The 26,014-nt window shown below is 52.7% G+C and overlaps 1 protein-coding gene across 2 annotated transcripts in view; it reads left to right on the top strand.

The window, feature by feature from the left end:
• The window catches only part of TIE1 (tyrosine kinase with immunoglobulin like and EGF like domains 1), a 55,935-nt gene extending 33,772 nt beyond the window's left edge, over positions 1 to 22,163 (top strand). Inside the window, exons 10-21 of one of the 2 annotated variants that reach the window (XM_061567616.1) lie at positions 1,608 to 1,772; positions 2,017 to 2,154; positions 2,270 to 2,569; positions 2,789 to 3,160; positions 3,630 to 3,745; positions 4,352 to 4,550; positions 5,430 to 5,632; positions 10,182 to 10,392; positions 11,375 to 11,485; positions 15,303 to 15,493; positions 17,198 to 17,311; positions 19,246 to 22,163. In XM_061567616.1, coding sequence (XP_061423600.1) covers positions 1,608 to 1,772; positions 2,017 to 2,154; positions 2,270 to 2,569; positions 2,789 to 3,160; positions 3,630 to 3,745; positions 4,352 to 4,550; positions 5,430 to 5,632; positions 10,182 to 10,392; positions 11,375 to 11,485; positions 15,303 to 15,493; positions 17,198 to 17,311; positions 19,246 to 19,320 — 2,195 coding nt within the window. In that variant the 3' untranslated portion in view covers positions 19,321 to 22,163. The remainder of the gene's footprint in view (positions 1 to 1,607; positions 1,773 to 2,016; positions 2,155 to 2,269; positions 2,570 to 2,788; positions 3,161 to 3,629; positions 3,746 to 4,351; positions 4,551 to 5,429; positions 5,633 to 10,181; positions 10,393 to 11,374; positions 11,486 to 15,302; positions 15,494 to 17,197; positions 17,312 to 19,245) is intronic. The other variant, XM_061567617.1, reaches the window with a different exon arrangement.
• The last annotated feature ends 3,851 nt before the right edge of the window (positions 22,164 to 26,014 follow it).

Consider the following 26,014-nt stretch of genomic DNA (forward strand, 5'->3'; position numbering starts at 1 on the left):
CGCCGCAGAGAAATGCTCGTTGCGTGGCAGTCGAGCCTATATCTCAAATTCTTGGTCGTGTAAACACCTCAATATATAGAGGACCGCAGAGCTCGGACGATTGTTGGTGGCGCTGGCTCATGGTGTGGCTGCGGCTGCCTCCCTCGTGTCTGTGGTTCCCTCTCGCGCCTCCCAAGTCGTTCTCTCTCTACGGGAGCGATGAGTGAACACTGTGCCTACACGGTTGTGGTGCGTTACAAGTTGACATCATTATTATTTATCCATATTAGGTTTACAAATGTAACCTTATGTCATGACAAATTAGATAACCAGACAATGTGTCTCCTTCACATATCCGTCTCTCTACATATTTCTGACACAGCACAGCCTTCTGGGAGTGCATTGATTTTAAGACGCGAAAAACTACAAACCGGTTCAACATTCGCTGTCTGGACAGGTTTCAACATTCGGTGTATCATCAGCAGTCAGGCTCGCTTGAACCAAAGCTGGTGAACTGCTGGTCTTAACGGGCAAGGACCCTCTCGTCCAGCAGAAAACTTAACAACACGCAACATACTGGAGCATATAAGTAACAAAGACGACTATAAAATTACTGCGCTTGAGAACTGACAAGGAACATTCACGGAGGGCGACGTGCTCTGTCAGCCAACCGCCGTGAGTGTTGATGGTGTACAAGGGCAGGGCAGGCCTGGTGACGTCGCGTGTGGCCCGCTCAGGAGCGGCGACCGAGCAATCGCCCCAAGACCCCTCGCACGCCACGTGCACTTTAGCCGGAGCCGTTCCTTCTGCTTACCGTGGCGATCATCAACCTGCCCTCTCTCTACGATGCCATTCGGCTTTATTTCACAGCTGCAGTCCCATGCGCTCAACCGGTTTTCCGTGTCATCAAGTGTGCATGGTGCATGGCGAGATACGTCGACCACAGGCCCGAGCCAGTTCAGTATCGTTTTGAAATGGACCTCCTCAAGTAAAAACTGTCAAGGTTGTGGAGGACGGTGCGGATGTGATGACGTCAACATTCGTCAGTCGTGTGCCGCCCATCGTGTTTCTCTCACTTCTGTAGTCATATCCGCTCTTGTTCCTCAACATTGAAATGTGATTAAATCAGCCCATGGTCCACGAGGGCACCACGTAACATTCCACCAATCCTGCTCCGTCATCGTTATTATATTTTGGTTGAAATCGGAGCGTCGCGCTCCGAGAACGTCCCCCCCTTGTGAGTTTCACTGCAATGGCAACGAGACGGATGGTCCGCTCGGTCACACATTATCCACGACGACGCTCGAGATCGCCACCGCGGGCGGCCAATTCCCTGGTGACGCTAACTAATGCCGATGGCTGCACCCATCGGCAGCTACGCCGCTGACCCCGGTGGCTCTGGGGTTATACAGTGCCGAGTCGTGCCGAGTAGGCGGTGCAGCCGCGCCGGGGCCCCGCCGACCGTGGATAGAGGCCCGGCTGCCGGGCCGCGAAGAACGCAGGAACCGGAGACGCGTCCACCGCCGGGGCTGCGGCGACCGGTGCCGCGGCGCGGTCGGCTGCCCGCAGTCGTTCCCGCGTTCAATTCCGTCGTGGCCCCCCTTCCCTCGCTCTCCCTCCCCCGGCAGTGCCGCCCTCGCCCGAGTCCCCGCCGCGGCTCGTGCAGCGGTTCAGCACGGCGCTCATGTTGGACCTCATGGTGACGCCGCACAAGGGCGATGGGCCGCTCCAGGGCGCCCGCCTCATCTACACCTCCAGCAGCCGCCCTGCCGAGAAGCTGTGCGACGTATACCGTGAGTGCCGCGCTTCACCGTGACGCCTACGTGGTGATCACCGTGATGTCTTCTTTAATGATGACCGTGACGTTTACCGTGACAATCACTGTGATGACCTGGTAAAATAACAATAGTTTAGTTAATTTTTACAATTACTACGACATCTATGGTGATTACCTTGACGATTTCTGTGATGTGTCCCTGCTTTGTCCATGCCGCGTCTCTGCCGTGTCCGTGCCGCGTCTCTGCCGCGCCCGTGCAGTGGAGAACGTGTCGTCCTACCTGCTCGGAAACCTCCAGCCGCTCACCAACTACAGCCTGAGGGTGCAGCTGCAGCGTCCGGGGCCTGAGGGCTCCGGGCCGCGGGGCCCCGAGGCCATGCTGCAGACAGACTGCCCCGGTAAAAAAACAAAACCACGCGCGGCACGCTCGCCAAAACAGCCCGCGCGGTCCCGGACCGATTCCCCCGAACCAACGTCTCCCCTCCCTTCCCGTGTCTCCGCCACGACGTCCAGACCCCACGGTGGCCCCCGTGCTGGGCCCCGTTGCCGCGACGGGCCGCACGGAGGTGCGGGTGGCGTGGTCGCTGCCGGCGCCTCCGCCCGTCGTGGAGAACGCCGAGGGCGTGGTGCTGCTCTTCCACCGCCCGGCCGACGGCTTCTTGCGCGAGGTCAAGGTGCCGGGGCTGGAGGCGCAGGAGCGCTCCGTGCAGGACCTGGAGCCCGACCACCGCTACTCACTGCATCTGCTGCTCTACAACTGCGGCAGCCGCGGGCCGCCCTCACAGAGCCACAGCTTCCTGCTTGGCTCGCTCGGTACGCATCTTGTCTCGCCGTGTCCGATTCTCGTCGCGTCTTGCCGTGCCGTGTCTCTCCATGTCCGTTGCTCATCATGTCTTGCCGTGTCTGTTTCTTGTCGTGTCTCGTCGTGTCCGCTTCTCATCATGTCTCGCCGTGTCTCGCTGCGTCTTACCACGCCCCGCTGTGTCTCTCGCTGCGTCGCGTCACGTGCTCCCCCATCTCGGCCTCCCCCAGGCCCCTCGGTGCCGCTGGGCTTGCGCGCTCGCGCCCTCAATCAGACGGCCGTGCGCCTGACCTGGGAGCCGCCCTCCTCGCACCGCGGCCGCATCGTGCGCTACCTCGTCGAGTGGCGGCGGGCGCCCGGCTCCGGGGCGGGGGCCGCGGGTTCCGCAGGCCCGGGGCCCGCGGGGCCGGCGGGGTCCGGCTCCTCGTCGCCGGCAGGGGTGACGGACGCCGTGCCCCGCGAGGCCGCGACGCCCGGCGACCGGGCGCAGCTCACGGCGGCGCAGCTGCAGCCGGCGTCGCGCTACTCGTTCCGCGTGCGCGCGCACGCACAGGAGCCCGGCGCGTGGAGCGAGGCCATCACCGCGTGGACCCACAGCAACCGTGAGCGCCGCCAATGGCACTGCCGCCACCACCACCACCAGTACCGCCACTGCCGCCACCACCGGGCTCTTACCCATCCAGGCTCTCACCAGTCCTGGCTCTCACACGTTCAGGCTGGCATACGAGGGACGTTTGAGCTTTGGCTCAAATGTCCGATTCTTTAAATATGCACGCGCTCTAATTCGTGTTTTATATGATCAAAACTCAACTCCTGCCATCACTCAAATACAGGTGCCAATCTTCAGGCTCACGAGGAACAAACCTCCATCAAAACCAGGTTTGACCTCGCGCAAATCCGGGTCAAACCTGGGCAGGTGGCAGCACCGTAGACGAGCATCATCCTGGCCACTCCATCTGTGCGCCGCGGCTCCGCACGGAGAAGTGGATTCCCGATTTCAGGCTCTCATGGCGGACGCCGATGGACTGCGCCACGTGTGTGCGTGTGCGTACGGTCATGTGTGTGTGGCAGGTCCCCCGCCCGCCCCCACAGATGTCCATATCTACAACACCACGGACACGGCGGCCACCGTGTCCTGGAGTGTGGCCGAGGGGCACTTCATCTCTGCCATCATCCTGCGCTACAAGGTGAGCCCTGGCACCAACACCGCCTCCCAGCTGGGCCCACCGCCAGTCCCCACGCTCCGCTCATCACCGGTCCCCACGCTCTGCTCACCACGAGAACGATGGCGACGGTGAAAGGGAAGCATGGGGATTCAGGGACAGAAGTCATTGGGAGGGAGACGCACAACGCCATGGGCACGCATGATACAACACTGCTCGTGAGACCAGCGAGGGGAGACCGGGAGGACGTGGTTTTGTTCTTGTGTAAGGCAGCAATACGTTCAGAAGCTAAATACCAATGTTGTGGTCTCTAGGAGAGAATTGGTGTCGTTTTGCTGTTCCTCCTCCTTTTGAACGGTGGTTTACTCTATAGTCTGTAGTTTGGGTTGCATGGCCACCATCGCACTACTGAGGCTTGTCTTGAATGTCCCACTAATGAAGGAGATGTGCGAATCGGCCTGTAGACATTCTGATGCGGTTGATAGTCACACCACCGGTGTCTTTGAACAACGTAGGCGTTGGATCTCGGTAGATTCCGGTATCGTCGACGGTACACGTGAACCTATCGCGAATTATACCGTGAATTGTGTCGCCGTGAATCCTGCCGTCCGCGCACCGCGCCTGGTGCAGGTGTACGGGGACCGCGAGCCGCTGGATCGGGTGGTGAAGCTGCCGGAGGGCGGCGAGGCTGGGCCTGTGCGCTCCGAGGCGCGTATTACGGGCCTCGAGCCCGAGCGGCCGTACCTCCTCGAAATCGTCGCCCGCAACAACGTGGGGGAGAGCTCGCCCAACATCATCCGCGAGCTCCGCACGCTCTCAACCATCGCAGGTGCCGCCCCCCTCCTCTCTCCACCATCGGAGGTGCTGCTCTCCCCCTTCCCCCCCCTCTGCACCATCGCAGGTGCGTGCGGGCCGTGTGTGTGTGTGGCGTGTACCTCGCTGATCTCTTCAAGGAGTTTAAACCATCACATGAAGCTTATGGCTGGCCATCGAACAAAGATGGTCACTGCAAAGCGCGTTTTCGGATGCCCTTCTGCGGCTGTCTGGAATGCTCTTCCTTCCGATATTGAGAAGGCACTGGAGCTATGCACTTTTAAATCTAGATTCAAAACTCCTTTGTTTAGAATTGTTTTTTGTGTTTAGTTGCTTGTCCTTCTCCCGCACCTCCAATTAGCATGGTTAGCTTCGTACTTTGCGAAAGAAGTTCAATATACATACGTACATGTGCCTGTATGCTCCACTAGGTGGTGATGAGTGCCTGGTTAATGGATTTCCTCTCCCAACTTTGGCCATGAATCGCATACACAGTCATGTGCACATGTGCTTGAGTCCATACACATAAGACAGAGACGAACATTCCCCTCTGTAGCAAGTGCAGTTAGCGAGCATCCATGAAGGCCGGCACGGCACGTGATGGTGTGGGTGGCCAACACCACGCCCGACTGCCTTTGTCTCCACAGCGATGATTTTTTTTATATACGCATCGCACCAGGTACTCATTTTAAGGCTGAGTCGACCGAGGGGGAGGTCCTGAGTGAGAGCCGGTTCAATTATCCGCCGCTGTTATTGGAAATTGCACTCGGGTCGCCAGGTCGGTAGCGCAGTGCCCTAATCCAGAACTCACGACTTAATTTCACAATAGACATGTACTGTAAGTTACAATGCATTTACGAGACGCTCGTGTCCGTGCGTGCGTGCGCGCCCGCAGTGATGTCGCAGGACAGGGGCGGCGGTGGGGACGCCCAGGCAACGGGGGGGCCCGCCGCTGGGCCCGAGCCGCAGCTGCTGCTGGCCGTGATGGGCTCCGTGGCCGTCACCTGCCTCACCATCCTGCTCGTCGTGCTCGTGCTGCTCTGCCTGCGCGGTAGCGTCTTCCGCCGACGCCGCACGTTCATCTACCCACCGGGATTGGTGAGCCCTCGCCACCGTCGCCACTCAGCCACTCGGCCAGCGCCCAATCATTGGCACCATCGCCACCGCCACCAATCAGCTGCCACCGCCACTCTGCCACTCAGCCTGCGCCCAATCGGCTGGCACCGCCACGACCAATCATCTGCCATCACCAATCATCTGCCATCACCAATCAGCCGTCACGACCTCCATCGCCACTGCCATATGTCTGCCACGACCATCACCGCCACCACCAATCAGCCGTCACCGCCATTCAGTCACTCCCATCACCGCCCAATCAGCGGCCACCGCCACCACCAATCGGCCGCCACTGCCACCTTTGTCACCAAACCCACCAGTCAACCACCACTCAGCCACTCAGCCACCACCAAATCAGCGGCCACCACCACCAATCAGCAATCACCATCGCCACCTTTGCCACCAAACCCACCAGTCAACCACTACTCTGCCACTTGGCCACAACCAAATCAGCCGCCATCACCATCACCTCCACCGCCATTCAGCCATGAGCGCACAGGAGCCGGATGGAGTGCTGTGATTTTTGTCTCTGTTGCTCAATGCGGTTGACCACATGTGGTGGTGAGACGCCCAGTGGAGGCAATGGAGGTTTTCTTGCGAAGTGTATTTTTTTTAACACATCCCATCAGCCACTTTGCCTTCAGGAAGGGCATCATTTCAGCAGAATTGGTTCAATGCAAGCAAAACTTGCATTGAGCGGGGTGCCACGGTGGTGAGACTTGGATGCCCTCGGCGCCATCAGAGAGGACAAGAAGAAGGCATGTGCTCACTCGTGATTTTGCCACAAAACTCCACGGGGTTGCTACCATCCTCATTGGTTCTACACAGCTGAGTTTGACTCGCCACGGTGGTGAGATGTTAACTACCTCACCTGGTATGCAGGAGGTCGTGGGTTCAAATCCGACCCTGACGCCTGCTGTATATTTGTAGTTTGCATGCTCTCCCCGTGGTCGTGTGGATTTTTCTCCGGGTCCTCCGGTTTTTACCTCCACATTTAAAAACACGCGTTTAGAGTATTTGGCTGCTAGAAATGTCCACATGATAAGCCACTTTGTTGAGCTATAATTTGTGGCCAGGTCGCTATATAGCTCAGTGGGCCTTACCTGGTAAAATAAAAAAAATAGTTGATTGCTTCGTTTAAAACTCTGGACCAGTGTTGGCACGCAGAGTTTTGCTTGTGTTGAACTAATCCAGCTGCCAATATTCAATTCCATGTGACTGTTGGGACGTGCAAAAATACCGTACATTTTAATGTGGAGAGACATATATGGGAAGGACGAGGCGCGTTGTCTGCTCAGTTACATTGTCTCTCATTTCCTCTACAACGATTGAGCCCAGCACCTCTCAGCCCGGTCGCCAACAACCGCACAAAAACCATCACCTCAAATTTGGTTCTGTGCTTAACGTGGCTCAACAAACTCGAGCTCTGAGAATTAAAATACCGCGACGAACATCACTCTCATATGGCAGAGCGCGTGAGACAGTGCTGCCCTCTCTGCTGTGTGTGGACCAGAGGTCACTTGAAGAAGAACTCTAAGAGGTAGCTCAGTGATATCCACTTATGTATACAGCCCCAAGCAGCCCTAAGCAGCCCTGAGCAGCCCTAAGCAGCCCTAAGCAGCATTTCACTCCGCCCAATGGCAATAAGGAGCATAACCCAGACTTACCGGACAGTCACTACTAATTGCTTCAAGAACAATTATCGGCAATTTTCCCAGAGCATGTATGTATGTATGTTGAACTTCTTTTGCACCGTATATAGCCAACTGTGCTAATCAGAGGTGCGATTAGCATGGGTGGCTATGCTGGGGAGGGAGCGGAGGGGAGGTGGGCGGAATCTGTTGTGGCTTCCGCACCTGACGCCCGACCAGGTCGGACGAACTCTCTAATCGGAGGAACTTTCAGAATGCCAAATGGCACGGCTACAAAAAAGTTACTGAAGCCCAATTGAAGAACCTAGAGCCACAGCCGGATGACTTTGATATAAATTCATAAAAATGTTGACATCTGCTGTAAAAGGCAACATCCCGAAGGAGTATCCTCTACCGCCACGTTGCCAACCAGAACCAGAAAGAGTTGATCAGAAGTGATGACCAAGATAAGGGAACTCTTGAAAGAGTTCATCAGAAGCGATGACCACGATAAGGGCACCGCACTGCTCGAGTCTCTGAACTCTACACGGAAAGACGTAACCACAGTCTCGGACTTCACTCCGGCCGTAACGCCTGGCAGCTCCTCCGGAACCCTGGGGTGCCTCAAATCCAACAGAGCGTAGAGCGCCAACAACCACAGTGAACGCTGCGGCTTCTTCACGCTGCTGTCCTGCTCAAGTAAGAGGAGTGGACAAGCTCGCCACACACATGCTGCCCCGAAACAGTTCCCCATCACCTTGAGCCAACGACCGTCAGCGGCCCTCGGGGTAACAAAGCCCACCGAGGCATCGGGGATATGACGGCCTGCGTGTCCTGAGTTGCTGATAGAACCTGCGACTGTAAGACTCATGATATGTATTGACACTGGAGGAATCCGATGAGCTATAAAGCTCTTTTTCACAGATGTCCATTCGGGGCACGGGGTCAGAACGTTACAACAACAAACAGTACAAAAGTATGCCAGGAGTGCTAAATATAGGAGAGGTAAGCACATGAATGAGAAAAAAATATTCAAATAAAACTAAACCTGTTTTATTTTACCGGGTAAAGCCCACTGAGCTATTAGCTTCCTTTTCAGATGCGACCTAAGCTACAAATGATAGCTCAACGATGTGGCTTATCACGTAGACGCTTAATAGCAGCCATGGACAACAATGGCTTGCAAACCTCTTCACCGGCATATACAGGACAGGCAGAGATGAAATGACAGCATGGAAGGAAGCCAAAGCCATCGTCATTCTGAAACCCGGAAAGCCACAAGACTCTCATTAAAACCGGTTTGCAGCGTCAACAGAAAACCTCTCTGCTGCCGGTGACACCGTTTGGTGTCATGGCCTGCTGCTGAAGTTGGCCACAATCAGTAGATCGTGCAGAAGATGCCACTCCTTGACGTGCCCTTCTGTGGTAGCCCAGTGCACCTATGACCCTACACAAACATATGTAGGGTTTATCACGGATAGAAAATCTGACCTTCAAGCCCCACATCAAATAGATCTGTGAAAAGACCAAAACAAGAATTGCTCTGCTATACAATCTTTCAGGAACAACCTCTGGGGCGCCTCAGCTGATGTGTTGGGGATGCCGCCCTCTCACTCATCTGATCAGTAGCAGAGTCACTGCGCCCCAGCCTGGTCCGGTAGCTTGTACACAATACTGCAAAGATCCACAATTGAATAACGCAATTATTTATTATTTCGCTAATGCTTTTTAAGAAGAACGCTGGTGCACAGAGTGGAATAACACGGACGTCCATAATAATAAACACCTCTTCGAGACCCGAATGTGGAACCCCCTGACTTTGACATTCCTCCTCTAAGACACCAGTGGAACCGTCAACCGCGTCATAACCATCTACAGGCCGATGCGCACATCTCTTTCATGAATGGAGAATTTAAGATACTCCTCAGTAGTGCGATGGTGGCCACGCGACCTGAACTATGGACTCTATGGTAAATAACTGGAGCCTGCGCTCCCTCAAGGGAGGAGTAGCAAAACTACACCAGCTCTCTCCTGAAGCCCTCTCGTGGCTATCAAATCTCATCATTGCCATTTAGCTCACAAACACATCGCCATGGTATGCAAGAACAGAGCAGAATTTGAACGTCTGTGGGCCGCTCTCTAACACTGCGGCAGATCCGAAAGGATCCTGACGCGATGCCGACAGCGCAACCTACTGGGTTGTGACCTCATCGAGACATTTGCGATATGTAAAAAGGTTTCTTGAATATATCCCTTGTGGATCTTTGGAGTGTTGTTGTCCCTTCGTGTATGCGGAGTAACAGCAAGCCTCGCGAAGCCCCAGCTTTCCACTCAGGAGATTGTCCAACCATCCAAATGTAGCAACACCCTTCTAAAGGGCTCTTCAGATGTACCGGGAGGCCGTTATGGGTAAATCTAGGCCATCATTTGAGTTATTACTGCCACGATAAATGGTTTCTCCTCACCTGATGAGGGCTATTTAAATTAACGTTGATGGATGGTTGTTTTTGCTCCCGTTTATACTCGATAGTTTTTTCGCCGATTCTATCCAGTTGTTGTTTTTCGGCGCTGGCTTCTCTTTGCATGCTTCTGTTCCGATTTCCGTTCGATCGGCTTTTTTGCCGCGGGTCGCCTTTTGCGCTCCTTTAAAATTTTCTTCGCCCTCTGCGCTTTATTTGACATCTGGGAGCACCTTTTGCGATTTCGGTGCCCACCGCCACCCACCCCCCCCCCCCCAAGCTCACGAGAAGGTCGACTGCTCTCGCGAAATTAAAGTCGATCCTCGAGCCCCTCTCCCGCCGAGCCCCTCGCCCAATGACACAAAATGAACGTGAACCGTGAGACCCCCCCCCCCCCCCGGTGCCACTGCCACCCCCACCCCTCCCCACCACCGTGCCTAGCGGGACGAGCCGGTCGTGCAGTTTGCGTCGGGAACGCTGACCCTGAGCCGCCGACCCAAGCCCCCCCCAGAGCCCATCAGCTACCCCGTGCTCGACTGGGACGACATCAAGTTCGAGGACATGATCGGCGAGGGCAACTTCGGGCAGGTGATCAAGGCGCTGGTGAAGAAGGACGGCACGAAGATCAACGTCGCCATCAAGATGCTCAAAGGTGGGCGGGCGAGCGAGCGGGCGGGCGGGCGGGCAGAATCGCCCACCCCGGGGCACTCTTGGGCTGCGTGAAGGATCGTTCGTTTCATGTACGATGCTGCACAACGTTGGACGATGTTGTGCCGAGCTGTACGACATTGTTCGATGTTGTACGATACTGCACGACGCTGTACAACGTTGTTATGATATTTCACGCTGATGTATGATGATGTGCAATGTTGCGCTTTCTATGATGTAGGAAAGTGTGTGATGTACGATACTGTACAATGTTCAATATTCTATGATGTGCAGTATTGTACGATACTTTACGGTGCTGTACGATACCGTATCATGTACAGTGTACGATGTACGACACCGTGCAACGTGCCCTATTGTACGATACTGTACAATGTACAATATTATTTGATGTTGTACAATGATATTGTACGATGTTGCACAATCGACGTTGCTGTACGATATTGCCCAATGTTGTACGATGTTGCACAATGCTGTCCGATGCACGATATTGTACGATACTGAATGATCTTGGAGGGTATTGTGCGATTTACGATACTGTGCAGTGTACGATGTTGTCATGTGAGGCGTTGCTCAGCCTGAGCCTGCACAGTCGTGCCGCCGTAAAGTGGTGAGATTTGCATCGCCGCAATCGTGAGGTTGCGAGTTCAAATCTTTGTCGGTTTTGTCCAATCGGATTTCCATTCATCGGCCCAATGATCCAGTAGGTTACCACATTGCGGAAAAGTCAACAGCCGCTGCCCCATCGTGGTATAGATTTATCCCCTGCCATAGGAATGTGGGATTTCCATTGTGACTCAGGCATGCGAATCAGAGGGAGAGATGACCGCAGGCCGAACCTGACGGATTACGAGATTGATCCTTCGAGCACGAATCCACGCAGGTTTCGCCTTTCCCCTTGTTCACGTTCGACAACGAACGCCGTCGGTGTTTGAATACCGCGCTTTTGACAAATGCCTCCACAACAGAATTCGCGTCTGAAGATGACCACCGAGACTTCGCGGGAGAGCTCGAGGTCTTGTGCAAGCTCGGGCACCATCCCAACATCATCAACCTCATCGGTGCCTGCGAGCACAGAGGTAAAACACGCCGCTCCCTCCTGCCGGGCGTCATCTCCGCCGATCGGAGCCGGGTTCCGTCCCTCGCGATGTGGGGGGGGGGGGAGGGATTCGGTTTCGGACGCTTTTGGAGAGCCACCCAATCAATCGGAGATTTAACCAAAAACAATAAATAACCACCGGCGTGTTTTTAAAGCACAGAATGTGCGCGGGCGGGCGGGCGGTTTTAGCCACGCGGCCAAAAAAGCCCCAAGAACAGCCGCCTCGGATACGCGCGCCCACTCGCAATCGCTCGCAGTAGCACCACCCGCCCAGAGCAGCGGCCACGCAGCCGCCGCTCGTGGCCAGCAGATATCGCCGGCCGCGCCCAACACCGCAGAGCGCCGCCACCGCCTCCTGCTGCTGCTGCGGCTGCGGCTGCTGCTGAGCGTGCCGCAAAACTCCCACGCACACCGTGCTGCCCATCCCGCCAGCCACAATCGCTGTGGCCAAGAACAACAACAAACAACAACGGACATCTACGGGTCTCTTAATGCCACTATTAAGATGATAAAAATAAAGACAAGGCTGTTTACTCATTACTGGCAATAATACAAGAGGTGTTAAAATGTCAATAAACCCAATGTCTATGTATGTGTTGAACTTCTTTCACACCGTACATAGCTAACCATGCTAATCGGAGGTGCGGGGGGGGGGCAATAAACTAAACACAAGAATCAATTTCATAGAAATTATTTTTCAATCTAGATTTAGAAGTGCATTGCTCTAGTTGCTTCCTCGTATCGGAAAGAAGAACGTTCCAGACGGCCGCAGATGCGCATCTGAAAACGCGCGGTGCGGTGACCATCTTCGTTGACTGGACACACATTACAAGGCATCAAGTCTGCATTCACTGCACACGCTTGTGGTAAAATATGAAAACGTGTGCTTTGCATGCGTTGTCTTTGAAACTGAGACAGCCGGCTTCGTGGGTCTGTCTCACCGATGCTAGGGACCAAAAGAACGCCAAAAGTTGAACAGCACAAGTCATGAGTAGCTCGGGTTTAAGTAGTTTCATCTTCGGGAACCGTTTTGCTACCACAATTAATTAGATGTGTTTGCATGTTTTGACCACACATATGTGTGGTTAATGCAGAATGTGACGCATTGCAATAATAGGTGCGTTTCTGCTTGTTTTGACATCTTAACACCTCCTCTTGCGTTATTGCCGGGAAGGGGAAAACATTTTCTTCTTTTTCAGATTTTTTTTTTACAAAAATGACAACCGCAACAACAACGTCGTCGTGTTATCAGCATCGCTCGCTATCCCTTTGCCTTACCCCCCCCCCCCCCCGTAAACACCACAGCGGCTCTCGACTCGGTGCGGTTACACTCATCCGGTCCCAAACTCACAACAACAAACTCGCAACAACGCGACCTGAGCAGGCGCCTCCCTCTCGCTCAGACACGGGAGGCCGCTGCTCCAACACGGAACGATGTCTCCCACGCGCGCGCACGGACGCACACAGACACGGACACACACAGCTCACGACGACGGCTACGCCGCCAGTCTCGGCCCCAGGCCTCGGCAAGGGAGGGAATTTACCCTTTTTACCGGGTAAAAGGGTAAAGGTAAAGGGTAAAGGTGTTGACATGCCAAGGGGTAAGGTAAAGGGGAGGGTAAAGGTAGCTCGGAAGAATTATCCGGTAGGGTAAAGTTAGCGCGAAGTATTACCCGGTAAATACGGTACCTTGTTTACCGCTATAAACTCTGTGGCGCAGTCCGTGGCCTCCATTTAATAAGTAATATTAAAAAAAAACGTTTTAAAAAACACGCTATTATTAAATGTACTAGTTATGGCAGAACTCCACGACTCCAGGAATCGGCCCCGAAGCTTGCCATAACGTAAGGGACTGTGGCCAATTACAGCCAACGTGAGTTGAGCGTGGACAATTAGACCCAAGCCGAAACATAACATATACAAAAGAATGTTTAAATATATATATTTTTATGATAGAATATATTGTCATCAGTATGACATAAGTATACCAAGTTTGCAGTCGATACCACATTAGGAAGTGGGTTAAAATTTAGTTACAAGATTTGAGGATACAACAACGACGACAACAACAATGACAAAAACGACAAGCGTGTAAAACTGGAATCATCGAGAATATTCTATATGAATAAAGTGCTCTACCTAGCATTTACCGTTATAAACCTTGTTCATGTGTAGTGCCCTAGTAATTACCCTGTAATCGGGTAATTTGTATGGGGTAAGGGTAAAAGGTAGGGTAAAGGTAGGCTCGTTGCTTTTTACCTTACCTGCTAAAGGGTAAAAGGTAGGGTAGAGTGATTGTATTGTGGTAAGGTAAAAGGTAGGGTAAAGGTAAGCTCGTTGTTTTAACTTTTTAACTTTTACCTTACCTTGCCGAGGCCAAGACGGCCCATTGAAGCCTCCTGGTTTAGAACTTGCATAGCGTGAGCAGCTGTCGCGGAGCGAGTGGCATCGTGCTACTTGGGGAACGCTACGTGTAGTAGCTATGTAGTAGCCGTGTAGTAGCTTCTACACGTGTAGTAGCTACGGGCCCTGCACTTTCAAGGGCCCCGCGCTAAATTATTTCAAGCTATCAATGCCGGTTCAGTGATTCTGCACTTGCTCTATTACTATAGTACTATACCGCCCTTCAACTTTTATGAACGACTGGGTGTTTAAGGTTAGCGATTTCTCGCATTATCTGGCCATATAACAAATGAAAAAATACAATTACTTTACTATGAAACACGGAAGGACCAACACCTCTGCCGTGGCTGATCAAAGTTTTAGCGCTGTGGGCACACATGAAATTGATTTCTCCAAGACGAAGGTACTATGCAAACCCACTGGCTATCAACAAAGATTTGTTCATGAAGCTATCCAGATATATAAACACAGACACAATTTCAACCGAGAAGATGGGTACAAACTGAGCAATCATTGTAAGGACGTTATTTTAGGTCATAACTGGCTGTGATGCTTCCATCCTACCTGCCGATGTTAGCAGTTATTTCCGACTCTCTGAGTTACATTACCTTGTTAAATGTCGTTACATTAACAGGCTAAATGTCTCACTAACATTGCTGCCGCTCCCTTTTACTCGATGCGGCGGTGGCACTCGTTGTTTAATATGCTGAATGTCTCTCATTAACACAGCCGCTGCTGCGGGAGCCGTCTCACATTGACATGCTCATCTCTAATCTCGAGCAATACAATGGCTTCTTCAGCACCGTAGCCGTGGGGTTACATTAACAGATTGACATGCTAATATCTAGCAATACAATGGCCGAGGTATAGCTAGCTCTGCGATCCTACATTTACATGCAAATTCCATCTCTAGCCCCGCCCACTTACCCTTGGGTTGTTCCCATCTCAAACCGATATAACCTTTGGCCGCAGTAGCTCTCTCACTACATTTATTCCTGCCTCAGCAGTCCACCTGCTGTATTTTTTCACCTGAAGACGATTGCTTGTTTTCTGATCGAAACGTGATTTTTTATTTAATTTAATTATTTTTCTATCTACATGACTTTACCGAAAGACCCAAAGAGTATTTACTATGCAAGTTAAAATTTTGTGTTTTAATATTTGTGTTTTTAAAATTTAGGGCCGCTTTGTAACATATGCTACAGGCCCGCACTAGCTTAATCGGGCACTGGTTGTATGTATGCATGTTGAACTTCTTTCACGCCGTACGTAGCCAACCGCGCTAATCAGAATCGCGATTAGCGTGGTTGGCTACGCTGTGGAGGGGGAGCGGAGGGGACGTGGGCGGAATCTTTGTGGCTCCAGCATCTGATCCCCCGGACCGGTCGGCGCAGGGTACCTGTACATCGCGATAGAGTTTGCGGCATTCGGGAACCTGCTGGACTTCCTGCGCAAGAGCAGGGTGCTGGAGACGGACCCGGCGTTCGCCAAGGAGCACGGCACGGCCTCCACGCTCTCCTCGCAGCAGCTGCTGCAGTTCGCGGCGGACGTGGCCAAGGGCATGCAGTACCTGAGCGAGAAGCAGGTCCGGTGTGTGTCTGGTGTGTCCAGTGTGTGTGTGTTCAAGGCTATATGGGGGGGGGGGGGGGATCTGTCTTGGTGTCAGGTGTGTGTGTGAGGTGCCGCAGTGGCGAGATGTGAACTACCTCGCCTGGTATGTAGGACGTCGTGGATTCCATTCTGACCCTGACGCCTGCTGTATATTTGGAGTTTGCGTGTCTCTCTCCCACTGGTCGCGTGAATTTTTCTCCGGGTCATCCGCTTTTTCCCTTCATATTTAGGATCATGCGTTTAGAGTATTTGGTTTCTATGAATTTCCACATGAAAAGCCACTTCGTTGAGCTATCATTTGTGGCCGTGTCGCTTATGAAAAAGGGCTATATAGCTCAGTGGGCCTTACCACGTAAAAGATAAATAGTTTAATTTTAGAGGTGCGTGTGAGGAGCGGTGTGGAGCATCGGTTAACGCGCTGCATTACGAACCTGGTGACCCAAGTTCAATTCCTGCTCACGACCAATACGGGTCCCAGGCCTTCCCCTTGTTCGACTCGGCCTTTATATGAGTAGAGTAGCACCCCTCTTTACGACCACCCCTGTTAACGACTAATCGCTTAGAGCCCAATGTGTTCGCTTACTGACCATTCCCCTGTTAACGACGGGCTATTGTAGGTACAGTTAATATTAATTAACTCGCCTTTTTGCCCGTCCAAGCACGGGTGTATATTGCAGTAAATATGAAATATTCAATAGAAAAATTGTTCAGCTCATGATTATTAATGAGGGGGGGGGTTGCCCCATGTGGAGTGACGTCACCCGCTAATGGTTATTGGGGAGGGGTGCGGCTTGTGTAGTGACGTCACCCCCTCATGGTTATTGTGGAGGGGTGCGGCATGTGGAGTGACGTCACCCACTCATGATTATTAATGAGCGGAGGGGTGCGGCATGTGGAGTGCGCGACCTTCTTGTGCGTTAGTGTAAATTTCCACGCGGACATGAATATTAATGAAGGGGGGCTCTTTTGCAGTGACGTCACACACGGATGTAGCACTGTGCTGCATAGATTTATTTTTTACCGTCACTTTCTGTAAAGAAACGTCATATTTGAAGCGACTTTGCTTAATAAATTATTTAATTCAGCTCGACCTTCCTCTGCGTTAGTGTAAAAATCCACCCACTCATGAATATTAATGAGGGGGGTGGGCCTCATGTGGAGTGACGTCACGCAGGGGGGTGGGCCTCATGTGGAGTGTTGTCACGCACAAGACGGACAGACATTTCTGGGTGATTATAGTAGGTAATGCATTGATTAAACATGTTTCTTTTAATATTACGTATTTATAATGTTTTTAGTATCGTTATATATTAATATCCATTGTTTAAATATTAGAAAGTACGTTTTTTTGGTGAAAAAGGGTAACTTTTGATGCTATCGGAACGAATTAAGTCTTAAAAATGTATCTCCTATACTCGCTTAACGACCAAATCACTTATCGACCGGTTTCGTGGAACCAATTACCGTCGTTAACAGGGGGTTCTACTGTTCCTGGTATGGTGTGCAAACATCGGCACTGGGGAGACAAAGACGGCCGGGAAAGTGGTGTTGTGGCCACCCACCCCACCTTGTGCGCCGTATCAGTGTTCGTAGGCGTCTTGCTAACAGCGCCAGCCCCCGAAGAGTCTGTTAAAGGCTGACACGGGAGCGGGCATCTTTTTCTCTTTGCCGTTACCAGTTTATTCACCGAGACCTGGCCGCTCGCAACATCCTGGTGGCGGAAAACTACGTGGCGAAGATCGCCGACTTCGGGCTGTCGCGCGGCGAGGAGGTCTACGTGAAAAAGACCATGGTGGGTACAAACGGAAAGAAATCGGAGCAAAAAAAACAACAACTACCCGATCTACGGAAAGGATCCAATAGTGCTCGCACACACATACGTACTCAAAGCAATGATTCAACGAAGTGCATTTTCTTGCTGTCGCAAACGTTTGTTCGAGACAAATTACTGTGCGAAAGCGTTCGCGGTTACGCCGGCTGGAGAAAAGGTCAAACTGGATGTCAGGCGGCGCGCTCGCGGCTCGCGGGAAGACGTCGCAGAGGAAGTACCTCCGTGATCCCTTCTGGCGACCTCTCACCCACACACGAGGGGGGCTGCATTGTCCCACGTGCCCTGCTGCAGGAAAATGTCCATCCCGTGACAATGAAGATGACTTTTTTTTATTCTCAGAGCTGTGGCATTTCGCAAAATCAAGCGCTTGTTTGCGTGCCTTCGTTTGTGGCTGGGCACTTGAGAAGCTGGCTTCACGGCGAGCGGCTCCAGCACGGATACAAACCGGGACATCCACAGCTCTCGTGTTACAGCTTCCAAATTGGCCGAGTTTACCGGGCTATCTGACGCGAGCGGTCGTCCATGTGAAAAAAAAGACTAAAAATCACGGTCAAGAACGTCTTCTTGGTCTGCCAGTGACATCACCGTGACATCATCATCCTCGCTACCATAGCTTTTACTAAATTGTCTGGTGATGTTGCTACTGTCTTGGCAGTGGTGTACAAGCGCAAACAACAACTCAACATGCTCCATGTCAATAATAACACTGTGCGTGGCCTTTAAAAATAACTTTTTATAATACGCGACGTTTCAAACAATGGCCTTTATCGAAGATAAATGATTCATTCATGATTCAATGTTGATTCATGTGCTCTGAAGAAGGCTTGTTGCCCGAAACATCTATGTATTCTCTTTGCAAGGCCGTGGACGGCGTTAGTGTTGACACGAAATGTGCTGAGTTGCGATGACATGCAATGTCAGAGCGGCGATGTCACCACAGTGCTGTCGTGCTGTGTGTTTAAAAGTTTTCGTGTTCAATCACTATCGAGGCTTCACACTCTGAACGCACAACTCCGAGTGTGCATCCTACAAGATGAGAGCCATCTACTTTGGGTTGCGTCCTCCCATACCCACAGATGCAAACGATCGTTGTAGCAATAATCTATTCCTTTACTTAGTGTCTGAGTAGGTAAATCATTCGCAGACTGAATCCGACACCAAATCCCCTGGGTCCTTGTTCTGGTGAACCTTCTCCCACAAACTGCAAAGGAGTTTTTACATTTTCTGGCCAACGATAGCCACATATCCACCCATCAACCTAGACCTCAACAATGCTCCTCGCCGCTGACTCAAGTCTCAATCTCTCTTTTGGAATGGCGCCGCTACTGCTGCTGCTGTCACCGTCCTAGAATCTCACCCCAGATCGGGAGGAACGCTGCTGGCGAACAGAGTGGAACAATGTGGACGTCCAGAATACTAAACACCTCCTCGTTCAAAACCCAAGCATCATCACACCTCCTAGCTATGGGATATTTCCAAGAGGACACTGGTGGTGTGACCATCAATTGCATCACAACATCTACAGGCCGATGTAGCACATCTCCTTCATAAATGGAAAATTGAAGACAATCCACAGCAGATCAATCGTTGGCCCCATCGTTGTGGCTAGCAGACCTCAACGTTGCCATTTTGAGATACTGAGCATCTTTGCTGCCATCACAACAGAATCAGGAGACTCTGGGCAGGATTCCCACAAACAGGACAGAGACAAGTGAAGGTCGCACAACGACGTGACGTGATGGTGGTACCGTGTGTGGGGTCTGGTGGTGGTTGCCGTTTGTTGTGTGGTGGGCGCTCCTCTGCTGTGGCGGTACGTTGGCACCGGGCGCGATGGCATCGGCTCGCTCGCTCACTCACTCCCTCCTCTTCTGTGTCTCTCTCCTCGTTCTCGCCAGGGGCGGCTGCCCGTGCGATGGATGGCCATCGAGTCGCTGAACTACAGCGTGTATACGTCCAAAAGTGACGTGTGAGTGGCACACCAGCACACATCGGCACGCGCCGGCGCATGCCAGCACACACAAAAATAGGTGGCCATTTTTTTTCTACTGTAAACCAAACCCATACATACTGGGCCTATTGTCAAAACAGTGCAGTCTCCTGCAGTGAAGTTGAACACAGCAACGCCGGTACGAGATCTCGGCACAAATCAATTCCTGCCACCCACACACAGGTGGCCAACTCCCAGACTGTTGGCAACCCCACACACGCGTGGCCAATACGTAGTGAGACGTGCACAAACATTTAACATCTATAACTTATACAGCACTACGCGTTTACGGGATGAATATCGCACACAGTCAATGCACACGAAAGTTGTTCTGTCTGTATCGGTTACCAATGTCGCGTAAGCACGTTTTGTCTGTGGATTCAAATGTTTGGCACTTCACCCAACGTCGCCGTTAAAATAAAAAAAAAACTGTAGGACGCCAGCGCTGTTTATCAAACACGCTCCATGCGCCTTGACGGCCACGGGGAGTTTCGCAACAATGGCATGTGGTGATCCACCAACCCTCACTGCCTCCCCACAGCGCTGGCTTACAGGCCTCGTGCATAGCAGTGAAGAAGAGGCATTGCCTGAAACGTCGCCTATGATATATTTATACTTTCGGCCCACGCGCACGCAGGTGTCATTGTTATTGGCGTACGTGATGAGTGTGTTATTGTTGGCTGAGCTTGTGCGCACCACTGCAAACGCGTCAGCAGCATCACCGACATGCGTTATTCAACGTTCAGGCTGCTCCAGATCACAGAGTACGCAGCCGACCACTTCCCCATGACCTTGCAGGCCCCTCGGGTCCACGGAGCACGTGTTCCATTCTCGGTTGGAGGGGTTGACTCAACCCATCATCCCTCCTCACGGGGTCAATAGAATGAGTACCAATTTGTGGCGGAAGTCATGGGCGGTTGTTTTTATGTATAGACCGGGATCCCCACCACAGGAATGTGGAATTTCCACCACTGGCTCAGGGGCTGTACAACGGGAGTTGAGCACCGATGCCTCAACGCTCGTGTGAACAGCAAATCACTCTGACTTCAGAGAGCAGGGAGGGGGTAGCGGCATAGGGGAGGCTGTGGGACTTCGTCTCTTCACAGAGGTCCGGAGCCCGGGCTCGGACAGCCGGGGAACGCGTCTCGGCCGTGTGCTCGATGGCCGAGCGGGAAGGTTGATCCCACGCGACGGCTTTGGACTCCGGAGGCCGACCGTAGCTCACAGCAGAAGGCCTGGGGTAACTGGAGCAAAGAAGAGGCCCGGTTTGCGGTACAGGGTGCCACGGTGGCGAGATGTTAACTACCTCGTCTGGTATACAGGAGGTCGTGGGTTCGATCCTGATGCCTGTATATTTGGAGTTTGCATGTTCTCTCTCTTCCCGTGGTAACGTGGATTTTTCGCAGGTTCCTCTGGTTTTTCCCTCCAAATTTCGAATCAAAGTGCAATTACAGAGTATTTGCCTGCTATACATTTCCAAATGATAAGCCACTTCGTGGAGCTATCATTTGTGATGGCCAGGTCGCTTCCAAAAAGAGCCATATAGCTGAGTGGTACCTTACCTGGTAAAATAAAAAAAATAGTTAAATAGAGCGTGTCGGAGGTGGCGGTGGGGACCTTTCGCACGAGTCGGTGCTGTGGACCAGCGGGGAGCTCGTTCTGCCGCTGGTTTCCTAGAGGATCCGCGGTTTGAATGCAGTGGGCCTCGTTGATAACCGTGCCATACCACGTGCCGCCTGCTTTGCTCAAACAGCCGATACCGCGACGTTATTCGAAGGAGAGTAGTGAGGCATTGCGTTCCGGCGTCGTGGTCTCAAATTGGCCACATTTAGTAAAATCATTGACTCTGGAATCACGCGGAGCAGCGATCGCCGCCCCCCTTTCCATGCTGCGAAAGAGCAGGACCCTCGCGAGAGAGCGTCTTGAGACTCGGCGAGGCTTTGCCGGGTAAACAAAGTGGCAAACGCCAGGGCGTGAAGACGCCGCGACGTTGATCGCATTCGTGCGGCCGGGATGAGCGCGGGGGCGGTGGGTGGTGGGCGCTGCGGCTCGTTCCCACACGCCCCCCACGTCCCGCCGCCACCACGACCCACAATCCACCTTCCCACGCACGGCGGCCGCAAGGGCGGGCTTATCTCTCTCCCGAAACGCTTCCACGCGGCCGCTGGGGTCCAGCGGGGGCGGTGCTATCGGGGGCCGCAATGCGGTGCCCTCCCTGCTCATCGCGCCGCTACCACGCGCCCATCCCGCCCCCTCCCCCCACGCCCCCACAAAACCACGGCCCAGCCTGCTGAGTCGCCGCAGGCCGAGGCCACGGATGATCTGCTAATTAGGCTCCTAACTGCCTCTGACGGCGGCGGTAACCGTAAAGATCACGCGAGAACGTGGCCCTCTGCTTCACTCGCAGTGGACGTCAAAGATCCCGCGAAGTAATTCGAAGAAGAGTGGCAGGCGTCACTCACAATTTGTCAAAAAAATTATCCACCGCAGATTAATCAATTGGGATAGACGACAGCAGCAATCGTCGCCCCCCCTCCCCCCCTTAAGCAGGACCCTCCTGAAGAAGAGTTTTGAGGCTCCCCGGTGTAAACAAGCGTAATGACAAGAGCAATAATGCGCCTGGTGTCTGTGAAGGAGGGGATGATGCCAAGTGACTAGGAGATGTTAACTACCTCGCTTGGATGTATACAGGAGGTCGTGGGTTCGATGCCGACCCTGACACCTATATATTTGGAACTTGCATGTTCTCCCAGTGGTCACATCGATCCTCCGGTATTGCTGCTAGACATTCGAACCGTATGGCTGGCCCCCTGGGTCCCATAAGCCCCCGGCTCTTGCGTAAACATTATATTATAATGTAAACATTATATTATAATGTAAACAAACACTTTGCTCTTTTTCACCAATGGGTTTGAAGGATGGTGGCAAGTGTTGTCTTGTTAAACTATGCCTTTAAAACTGAAAACTGAAAACTGCTTACCTGTAGTACCTATATTTAAATATACTATCGAAAAAAATAATGTACAGCCCTCTGTCAATCATCGTGTTTCTCAGTGTGGATTTGTGAACACACTTTGTAAACAGTAAACAGTAAAATAGTACGCGTTTTTAATGCGCTGTTCATATTGTAACAAGCGTTTATACCAATGTTACTCTACAGAGTAGTGGGTCGCCGCTCCTCTTATCCGCATTGATATGAGCAGTATGTGGGGACTATGACTTAATCGCTAAAAAAAACTATCTGCACAGATGCATACAGACAAGAGAAGTATCAAACAGGAGGAATTAACGGTGCAACGCATCTGTTAAATATCTGCAGGTAATAGGATTGTCATCGATTGATCCTGGCTGCAGACATTGGTAGGTCACAAATAATAATGAAGATAAGAGAGCAGTTTCACTGTAGTATGCATACCGTTATGACAAATAAAGGACTTAAGTCGTGTAGGCAGTTTGAGCAGCTTTGGATAAGATTTATGATCCTGCCCATACCCGAGCATGGAGTGCATTCGCTTGTTCAGCTCTTCTGCCCAATCGTCCTCGCTTGCTTGGACACGACGTGACAACAGAACGATCCGCGCCAGGTGGGTCGCGGCGTTTATGTGGGCGGTGGGACGGAGTCGCGAAAAATCAATTAATTACGATTTTGACTTCCGTTTATTCGCGACCCCAGGGTCCCGCCATAAGGTTCATTTTCACACGATGAGCCGTTTCGTTGAGTCCTGTGATGCGCTTACGTTACTCCGTCCCCGCACAGACTCGCCGCGTCGGCGGGCGGCCTGGGCCGGGACGCGGGACCTCACGGCCCCCGTATGGATTTGTTTATTTTCAACTGAAAAAATCGGAGAATTTCCCGGGGAAAGCCACGTGGGGTGCGCGTGCATCCGTTGATTCCGTCACCTGGATGCGCGCGTGCGTCGGGAGCCGGAGAGCGGTGGCGTTTGTAACCGCGTCTGGGCCGAGGGCTTTACCTCCTCGCGTTCGTGGGGTATTCTCCACATTACGCCGGCTCCCACGTTTTAAACTCTCATCAATGGGCGTAAGCCAAGCATCCCAATGTGGGAGCCTCCTGAGTAGTAGTCTTGAGACTCGGCGAGGCTCTCTCGGGTGAATCGATAGCCACGGCGCGTCGAAGAAGAGGCGAGGTGGTACAGCAAAAATGTGGACTCCATTTGTTCCGCATGCTTGGGTTTTCTCCGGGCAATCCAATTTCATCCCACATATAAATATTAATTAATTGGCCGGTAACACCTGCATATATAGAGGACCGCAGAGCTTGGGCAGTCGTTGGTGCCGGCTCACCACACGACTGCCTTCCCGCTTGTCTGCGGTTCCTCCTCGCGTCTTTGCGTCATTGTCCCTGAAAATGAAGTTCTTGTTATGAACCTTGGCCCAGCGTTCCAGGTTGTATTAGTCCCTGACCCTCTGCTCACGATCATTAAGGACCTTCATGATGGTGAGCGGGCCCGGGTAAAACTACGTGGCCGGGAGTCAGAGCCATTCCCTGTACACCTTGGGGTGCGACAGGAATGTCCTCTGGCTCCCACATTATTTTACATATTTTGAACACGTCGTTCGTGAAGCCTTCAATAGCTGTACCGGGGGAATTTCCATTTGGTACAGATATAATGGGAGGCTGATCGATGCCCGGGTGCGGTCAAGGGATGGCTCCCTCTTGTCAACCACGGTATGTATGCCGATGATTTGGTAATAGCTGCTCATTCAGAGGAGGAGTTGGAGATGCTGCTGCTGAAACTGGAGCGTGCCCTCTAAGAGGTGGGGCCTTACCATCAGCCCCACCAAAACTAAGCACCTGCCTGGGTATTTTGTACCATCGGACATTCCACCCCCACAACTACGAATCGGTGATGGGGCAGTTGTGGAGAGAGTTGAGAGTTTCCCATACCTGGGCAGTGTGCTCGTGAGCGGCTCCGGTTTAACAGCAGAGGTCTCACTCCGAATCAGTCGAGCGGCAATATCTTTTCATCGGTTGCGTAACGCTGTGTGGAAGCTACCTGGTCTGTCGCTCCGCACGAAGCTTCAGGTCTTCTCGGCCACGGTCATTCCCTCCCTTCTCTATGCTTGCGAAACGTGGACCCCCCTAATGGAGCATCTTCGCCGGTTAGAAACATTTAGGCTGGCCTGCGTACGATCCATCCTGGGTTTAACCAAGCTGGATTGTGTGAGGAGCTCACAAATTCTTGAAAGACCTGGGCAAAGTCCCATCGGTGAGCTCCTCTGGCAGGCAAGGCTGCGTTGGCTGGGTCATTTAGCCCGCATGCCCAGCCACCGTATGCCTAAACAGCTTTTGTTCGGCCGGATAGAGGGGGCTAAACGGGCGCGGCACGGGCTACAGAAGATATGGAGTGATGTGGTACAGGAGGACGTGGAGCTGAGTGGACTTGCCGATGACTGGTACCAGCGGTGTCAAGATCGGCCTCAGTGGAGGAGGCTCATTAAGGACGCTACTGGGCAGTTGGAGGCAGTCGCCCTCCAACAACAACAGAGGGTGGAGGAGCGACGCTCACAACAACGAGCAGAGCGCCGGGACGCTAAAGCACAGCAAGTTGGCACAGTAGGGGCACATGTGGTGCATCAACTAGTCATCACAGTCATCTCAGTCAGTCGACCTGTGGCACCTGGGTCTGCCCCCTGACCTCCTGCCAGCGGGCGTTCAACACTTCACGTGGCCTCAAGGTGCACATAGCCTGGCACAAGCGTCGTGGTGACGTCACCGCCACTTAGTGGCGAATGGCGGCTGTTGCTGTGTGTGTGTTCGCTAACAGCACTTCCCCCGACAGTCTGTTAAGGCTATACGGGGGATCTTTGTGTTATCATTATGTGTCTGTGCGTGTGCGTTCTGCCTTTGTCTTTGTGAGGCTCTGCGTGTGTCTGCAGTGAGTTTATTTTGTTTTGCCAAATGAGAACAACCCTTTGTGTCCATCGATGTGTCTTGTGTCTACGTCTGTGTCTTCGTGTACACGTGCCGCGGTGTGTCTGCGTCTGCGTATGAATGTGACTTCTTGACCCGTATCCACAGATATAAATAAAATCCCTCCAGCTCCCAAATCCATTCCTGGGATCCAAGATAGCACAGTCACCTTCTCCCCTCCACGCACTCCCCTACCTCTCCCCTCTCATCTCACTCTACCCCCCTCCACGCACTCTCCTACCTCTCTCATCTCATCTCACTCTACCCCCCTCCACGCACTCTCCTACCTCTCCCCTCTCATCTCACTCTACCCCCATCCCCAGCCACTCTCCATCTCTCTCATCTCATCTCACTCTACCCCCCTCCACGCACTCTCCTACCTCTCCCCTCTCATCTCACTCTACTCCCCTCCACGCACTCTCCTACATCTCCCCTCTCATCTCACTCTACCCCCCTCCACACATTCTCCTACCTCTCTCATCGCATCTCACTCTACCCCCCTCCACACGACTCCCTACCTCTCCCCTCTCATCTCACCTCTACCCCCTCCACGCACATCTCCTACCTCTCCCCCTCTCATCTCACTCTACCCCCCTCCACGCACTCTCCTACCTCTACCCCTCTCATCTCTCTCTACCCCCTCACTCAAAACTCGCCCCTCCACGCACATCTCCATAACCTCTCCCCTCTCATCTCACTCTCACTACCTACCCCCCTCCACGCACTCTCCTATCCTCTCCCCTCT

Source organism: Lethenteron reissneri, chromosome 39 (assembly GCF_015708825.2).
Source record: "Lethenteron reissneri isolate LAM-NWPU_2019-01 chromosome 39, ASM1570882v1, whole genome shotgun sequence".
Taxonomy (NCBI): domain Eukaryota; kingdom Metazoa; phylum Chordata; class Hyperoartia; order Petromyzontiformes; family Petromyzontidae; genus Lethenteron; species Lethenteron reissneri.